The 7,413-nt window shown below is 44.2% G+C and overlaps 1 protein-coding gene across 1 annotated transcript in view; it reads left to right on the forward strand.

Annotated features, from left to right (window-relative positions):
* DYNLL2 (dynein light chain LC8-type 2) overlaps positions 1-7,203 on the forward strand; it is a 7,540-nt gene extending 337 nt beyond the window's left edge. Inside the window, exons 2-3 of the mRNA XM_032779364.2 lie at positions 3,111-3,249; positions 5,220-7,203. Coding sequence (XP_032635255.1) covers positions 3,118-3,249; positions 5,220-5,357 — 270 coding nt within the window. The 5' untranslated portion in view covers positions 3,111-3,117 and the 3' untranslated portion in view covers positions 5,358-7,203. The remainder of the gene's footprint in view (positions 1-3,110; positions 3,250-5,219) is intronic.
* The last annotated feature ends 210 nt before the right edge of the window (positions 7,204-7,413 follow it).

The following is a 7,413-nucleotide window of genomic DNA, read 5'->3' on the forward strand; positions in this document are numbered from 1 at the left end:
CCCACCCGTTCACCTGGCTGCGCCGCCCCTGGGAGCGGCCCCTTCCTGGGAGCAGCAGGAGCCGGGGAGCTGCTCCGGTTCCTTCCAGTGCTGCAGCCTCTGAGTTACTCCTCTGCCGTGCCCCTTCCCCCAGCTGGAGCCGGAGCTGGCTTGCTGCTCAGATGACTCCGTTTACATGATGGGGTTCCCATGCAGCCCCCCGCCCCCGCGGTGGTTTTTAGCGGGGAACTTGTGCAGCTCCTGCTGCATCCTCGGCCCGGCCTGCCCTGGCCGAGTATCTGCGTTCTCCGAGGCAAGGTCATCCTTCTGATCCGAGCCAGAGCTTCCCCTGGGGGCTCGGGAAGTGAAGGTCACACCTCTTTCCCCAGACCTCAGCGTGCCTGGGTCTGCTGGGGACTGCATGGAAACCTCCTCCCCTGGGACAACTTAACAGTGGCCAGGCTGCAGCAGGAGGAAATACACTAGGGTGGTGTAGGGACCAGTCCTGTGCTGGTAGGAGATGGCTCTGGTCTCTGTTTCAGGTGTAAAAGGGTAAAGAGGAAGGTTCCCTCCCTCACTTGTAGGAAAGGGCAAATGTTCTATCCGCTCTGTGCATTCATTCAGGTATTTGCTTCTTCCCCAGGAGTTTAAGTGTCACTTTATGCCTGGGCCAGTCTCTCTTAAGGCCTGTTTTTGGTGGTTTTCTCCCCCTGGGAAATGCAGCAGCAGCCAAGTGTCCTTGGGTAGGGAATGAGCTGTCTCTGGCTCTTTCTAGGAGGATGAGGGGTGTTATGGTATTGTTAAGGCCCAGCCCTGTGGCTAGGGAAGGAGCTGCTGCTCTGAGCTGCAGGTGAAGTAGTTGCACTTGGCAATGCCAAGACAAATGATGATTGGCCTCTGGTGCTGTGGCTCTGCATGCTGCTCCCTTACCTGTTCACGCTTCTGCCGTTTCCAGATGGCAGTGGTTGCAGCAGCCTCACTCAGCTGTTGTGAAAAAGATGCTGTAGCCAGGAGAGAGGGAAGCATGGCTCAAAAGGGGGTGGGTGAGGAAGGGAGAGATCTACACACTTAGCAAAAGGGAGTTGTTTTCTGTTGCACCACTGGCATGACTAGTGCTTGGCAGACCTGTCTGTGCTCCCAAGAATCTCATTCTAAATAAGACTAGGAAGGAAGACACTTTCTGCAGATCCCTCACTGACAGTCATGTGATTACAGATGCCCCCTGAATTGACTCTTAAAGCACCCACATGTGGCTTGTCCTGGGTGCTTGGGTGTCTCTCTAGGGCTTTCCTGTGTGGTGATTGACATACTTGAGGCTCCAAATCTACCCTCTCCAGCTAAACAGTGATTTAAACCCCATCATCTGGGGTGGTGGGGGGTGGAAGGCACCTGTGACTGGTTTCCTAAACTCTTACAAATACACATGTTCTTTCCTAGCATTCTAGATGAGTTCCCATCCTCTTCCTTTAATGCTATTAGTGCGTGTTAATAATAGCAATGCTCAGTAATACATAGTATCTAAAATGTATAAACTAGGGAGCACTAGGAGTCTTCAACTGCAGGCAGAATAAAGAATTGAAGTATTGTAATCAAAGGGCTGTTATGTAACTGAATTCTTTCTTTTTCTCTCTCTGGATAGCAGGCTCCTTTAGTTGCTATAACAAAGCTACTCCTTCAGTTTTTCTGGGGCTGCTCCAGGAAACAATCATTGGAGAAGACGCTCTCCTTAATGGAGCTAAACATGTATGAGTTCCCTATCTCCAAACATATAGTGCTAGTAATAGAGCTCAAGGTTTACTAAGCCTTGTTAGGGCACTGTAAACTTAATGGGGCTTTGCAAACCTAATTTGACACATTTTCTGCTGTGGGAAAAGTTGCATCCTTAAAACATAAATAACTTGGTGGTGATCCTATGGTAAGGCTAAATATGATAACCAGCAACCATGGGCATCACCTAGGCAGCTGCACTTCACTTGTGTAGTCCTTCAAATGAAGGCCCTAAACTGGTCAGATATCATGCTTGATTCCCCAGTTGTTCCCTCAAAATAATAAAGAATGGAGTTCAAAGTGGCTGTATGTTCACGTGCTAGTCGAAACGGGTCATACATCAAAAGTGCTAATCAACCCAGGTCCACTCTTAGCTCAGGCAAAATTCACAAGTGTGTTTTTTAGTGGGCATTTTGGTCAAGTAAGGGCTGAAACATTAAATAGTAACTTTCAGCTGATCTATAAAACTAGCTACAACTAGTGGGTATGCCCTGAGCAGGAGATCTGAGACTTCATGTAAGTGACTCATCACTGACTAGCATAGAACTTCCTAACTAGTGAGGGAAAGAGGTTGAACACCCTGTCAGACATGCCACAGTTCAGGCTCTTAAAAGGTCACAGGTAGGCTCTCTTGGCTTGGATGGATACATCATTCCACAGCAGAACTGGCAACCCTAACATCCCAATATTGCAATGTTGTGCTGAGCGTGAGACCAGCAAAACTGTTTAGGTTTCATTGGTCAAGCTAAGCAAAGTACAAAAGGGAATCCATGATACAGAGGCAAACTAGATCTGATACAGCGTCGCGTCTGGTCTGAGCTAGCAAGAACAGCTGAATGTATGAACCTTAACCTTACATTTAAAGGGAATGTACATGCTTGAGTGACATAATAAACGCTTCTGCTACTATATCCATTGAACGCATTCACCTACAATCTGTGGAGACAAACATAAGTCTAGGGGCTGCTGTTGGTAGAACCATATTACTGCTCCATTGGCTATACCTGTAAGGAAATCTGGCTTTAGCCATTGCTTATCGATTTGCAGGCCTGCTGCTCCTGTCATTTAAAGGAGTAGAAGATCTCTGCATAGGCTTTATGGGGTTTTAAAGCTAAAAATGTATGTACAGGTGGTGATACTTGGCTTTCTCTACTCTAATCTCCAAGTGGCTTCCTATACTACAGCATTCCACAACCGAATAGTAGGATTCCTGTTGTGTGCCTAGAGCCAGATATTGGGCAAGAGAGGGGTTTGATGTAACCCGCAGTATAAAGACAGAACACGATCCAGAAGTGTTTTACATTATGTAGTGTAATGCATGAAAGAACTGTAGCAGAATCGTAATACTTTCTGTTCTGCCTTAGGTTCACAATGTCTGACAGAAAGGCTGTGATCAAGAATGCAGACATGTCTGAGGACATGCAGCAGGATGCTGTAGACTGTGCTACACAGGCAATGGAGAAGTACAACATAGAGAAAGACATTGCAGCATATATAAAGAAGGTATTATGCAGCTCCTATAAAATGGTATAGGGTTGGCTGGGACATGTTGACTATCTTAAGCACTTATTTGACCCTCATCACCATAGCACCGAGGTGGCTCACAATACCCCTGTGAGGTAGGGCAGTGCTGTTATCCCTGTTACTTAGATGGGAGCTGAGACCGATTGTATAACTTGGTCAAGATCACACAGGCAGTCTGGGGTAGAGAGACTTGAACTTGGGTTTTCAGAGTTCTTGGCTAGCATCTTAACCAATGGACCATTCTTTCTGGCTAGCCAAACTAAAAGGACTTGGCCTTTACCTTAAGTAGTGACTTAATGTATTGTTATCTCTCTGCAATCATCTGACTCTTTGGAAGGTATGACTTGATTTAAACTCTGTGTGGCTACTGTAGTTAAAACAAACCCCCCCCCCCCACCCATCTAGTCAAGTGAAACCTACTTGCTTCTGCTTACCACTTCTAGACTAAATAAACTCCCGCTTCCACCCTAGGCTTTTCTACCTGTTGCTATATTCTTAACACCGAGTTTTTGAAAGTTCTGAGCACTAGCTCTAATGAGGTGAATGGAACTGTGGGTGCTCAGGCCTGCAGAGATAATGTAACTTAAAACACCTCATGTCTGTCTGAACCCTTTACCTGGATTTATCTGAGGAACTCTGAAGATCAGAGGAACTGACTGATCAAAGTATTTTTCAGTTTGTTCACCTTATGCATTTGATGGAATCTTGCGCATAGTTGGTGTCCCCTGTTTGTGTAGGCCCTTCACACAGTAACAAGGGAGAACACAAGAGGGGAGAGAAACAAGCAAAATATTATTATAAAACCAAAACTAGGCAGGGTGGGTTGGGACCCAGTGTGGGACCTGAAACTACTTAAACTCTGCTCAACTCTAATTCGAGTTGAAATTCGATATTCTCAACTTGAGACCATCTTTTTTCCTTAAAATCTGGCCTTTCCAGGTCAGAACATGACTAATCCAGAAGGCTCTTGGGATAGTGCAACAAGGGAATGGAATACAACATAAGACAACCAAAGTTCAGGAAAGAAAATGGCTTGTTGCATATTTGCTTCCTTTCCTGAGATAAAGGAAATGGCTTACTGCACATTCCCTGCTAATGGAAGAAAGGTTACTTGCAAAGGACTTCAACTCTTTTTGTTGGTACCTTGCTGCTTTCTGGTGTATAGTCTGAGGCTCTCACTTTTTTCTGCTTGATTTTCCCCCCCCCTCCCCCATTGACTCTGATATTTCCCTAGTTTTGCCTGAGGACTGGGTCATGGAAGATCCATATTAACTGAAGGGATGAGAACTCTCAATCCTTACCTGAAACCCTTCCCTCCCAATTGTGAAATTGGTTAAATTGTTTATCCCAATGATACGCTACTTCACTTGTTTAGCTTTCGGCTTCACCAAAGTCTTCCTAAGGCAGACAGTGTGAATTATTCTGCTTCTTTACATTAGAAAGTCGTCTCTCAAACTCTGCTGCTGCTTTATGAATGCCTGAAGCCTGACTTTTTTTCCATTTTCCAAGTGACCTTTAAGATCCAACAGCTTGTTGGAACACGCATTCCAAATTACTGTTTCTGAGAGCCGGCTTGGAATGGGAGGGTTTAAATGATTGTGGAACAACTGGCCTATGCATGTGGCTTGAATACCACTGTACGAAGGGGACTTTTAAAATCTGCAGTTCAAGGCCATAACTTGTGTATAAATCACTCAAGTACATGGCATGGGACCTCGTCCACTCTCCAGGGCAGCCCTTTTATCTCCTGCTAACTAGCACATCAGTAATCAGATTATTAGGGTTGGAAGGGACCTCAAGAGATCATCTAGTCCAGTCTTGCATCCACCTCTGTCTTCAGATTTCCATTGTGTTGGTATCTTAACAGTAACCAGTTAGAAATGTATATTCCAGACTGTTCTGATGTGGGCTTTCTTGGTCTTAACTACTGTACTCTCTCTCCCTTTTAGGAATTTGACAAGAAATACAACCCTACTTGGCACTGCATTGTTGGCAGAAATTTTGGCAGCTATGTAACACATGAGACAAAGCACTTCATCTATTTTTACTTGGGTCAGGTTGCAATTCTTCTGTTCAAGTCTGGATAGGAAGTCGGAGCAAGTGAAATTTGGACTGTAATGCACTGATGGCTGAAGCCAAGATTCCCTTTAACATGGCTGTGCCGCTGCATGGACTGTATACTATATTTAATGTGTATATGTTGCAGTAAAATCTACTTCTGTTTAGTTGCCTGGGAAGAAGGCGGCATTTTTTTGTTACTGCTTTTTTTTTGGTTGTATTGCACTAGGAAAACTGTAAATGCTTAAACAATGGCCTTTCAGTGGGAAGAAATAAAACTGTTCCACAAACAGCTCCCCCAGTGGTAACTTTTTCTTTGGTAAGGCAGGGAAAACACTTTTTTTTTTTTTTTTTTTTTCTCTTTAGCAGACCAAAAAGAGATCATCTTTATTGAGTTCATAGTAAATACTCTTGTTAGACTGTTTAAACTTCTGTGTGTGTATCGATGGAGGAACGTCAACTTTCCTTTTCAGTTCTAGTCTTTGGGGTGGATGTGAGAGCTGTGTCAATTTGACTTCGCTGGTCATCTCAGCAGTTGGTGGGGAGAGAGACCTTATAATGCCCATGTAAGTTAGCCGGGAGGTACTTTAAAAAGGTTTCATGGCAAATCATACAACCTGGCCTTGATGTTGGCTCTAGAAATGCCCACATCACTGCCCTCAGATTGGTCTGCATGGATCAACTAAACTCACAGCAACTTAATCTAGTCTGAAACATATTAAATGTTTCCCCTAAACTTGTTTTTTTTAGGAGGAAGGATCTCCTGGTCTCAGTTGATTGGTGGTGTGATCCAGATCTTAGCTGCTGCCACTGAGACTAACTTTCTTAGGCCAACAGGTCTCTGTTCCAAAATGGACTAGAAATTTTTAAATCTAGTGATTGACACCAGAATCTGGAAGACTTGATTTGGCATATCTTTATCCAGACAACACTGCCTTAACTCAGGTCTTTTCCTAAAGGTAACCTAGTCATATGGAAGACTTGTAGATGGCCACTGTTGTCTCCATCAGCTACAGTGAAAATTCTCCAGGAATAGCTTCTGTGTTCCAAATCTCTCTCCTCTTAGCAGAAGCTGTTTTGTGAGGCAAAACTTGTGAACATATTCTCTGAAGACAGAATGTCCTTCTTTCCAATAGGGTCAGCAGTGTTGTCTTCTAGCTCAAACTGCAAGAAGGTTTTTCTGGATCATCCTAGGGTGGTGTCCCCTCCCCTTCAATTCCTCCTCCCCCTCCCCCCCGCCACAAAAGAGAGAGAATAACCCTCCAAAAACACCTGTGGTGGCTTCTGCAAAACTTGGTGCTTGCAGTAAGAGCCTATTGACTGGTGGTTAATATGGGCAAAATTTCTAGAATAGTGAATTCTGTTCTAGGGTGAGGTGACTCCTAACTCTCGAGATGAACCAAGCTGATTGTTGAAAGTAACATGGCACTGCTTTTTGTTTGCTGTATTGGGAGAGGGGAGAAAGTGTAGCTATTAATCGTGAAATGACTCGATGACCCAGGCTGACTTTTCCTGAAGTAAAAGTCCTTGTGGCTGTAGACTGTGCAAAATCCAAAGTATAGCTAACTTTGTAATATTGATAGAACCATGTTGTAACTAGACAAGATGTGGTGTCATAATTTATCTCATGTTGACAGAAAACTTCCAATCTGGGGGTGAGGTGCCTTGGACTAACCAGGGCACTTTGGCCACTTTTGTCTATACAGAACTCCACTTTTGATCTAAAAAGGAGAGTGTGTTTGTTTTCCAAGCATGAGTCTGATGTGAACCTGTTCACACTCTTCTGTGGAGCAAGAGATGTTCCCTTCATAACTGCAATTGCTCAGATACCTTCTTATTTTTCAAACATTAAAGGTGAATTGACACATTTAAAAAGCTTCTAGTTTCTTTTCATACCAGACTTACAAAGTAAAAACAACACTTCCTTACTTAGCAGAGCAAACTATAGAATGCTTAGGGTGGAAGTCTCCAAAGGCCTGGCAATCCAAATTGGCTACATAATTTGTAACACTGAATGTTAACTGTTTCTCCATATCTACTGAACTCTAGATCAGGCAACACTTAATACTGTTTGTATGGTTGAGT

The sequence above is a fragment of the Chelonoidis abingdonii genome, chromosome 20 (genome assembly GCF_003597395.2).
Source record: "Chelonoidis abingdonii isolate Lonesome George chromosome 20, CheloAbing_2.0, whole genome shotgun sequence".
In the NCBI taxonomy this organism is placed as follows: domain Eukaryota; kingdom Metazoa; phylum Chordata; order Testudines; family Testudinidae; genus Chelonoidis; species Chelonoidis abingdonii.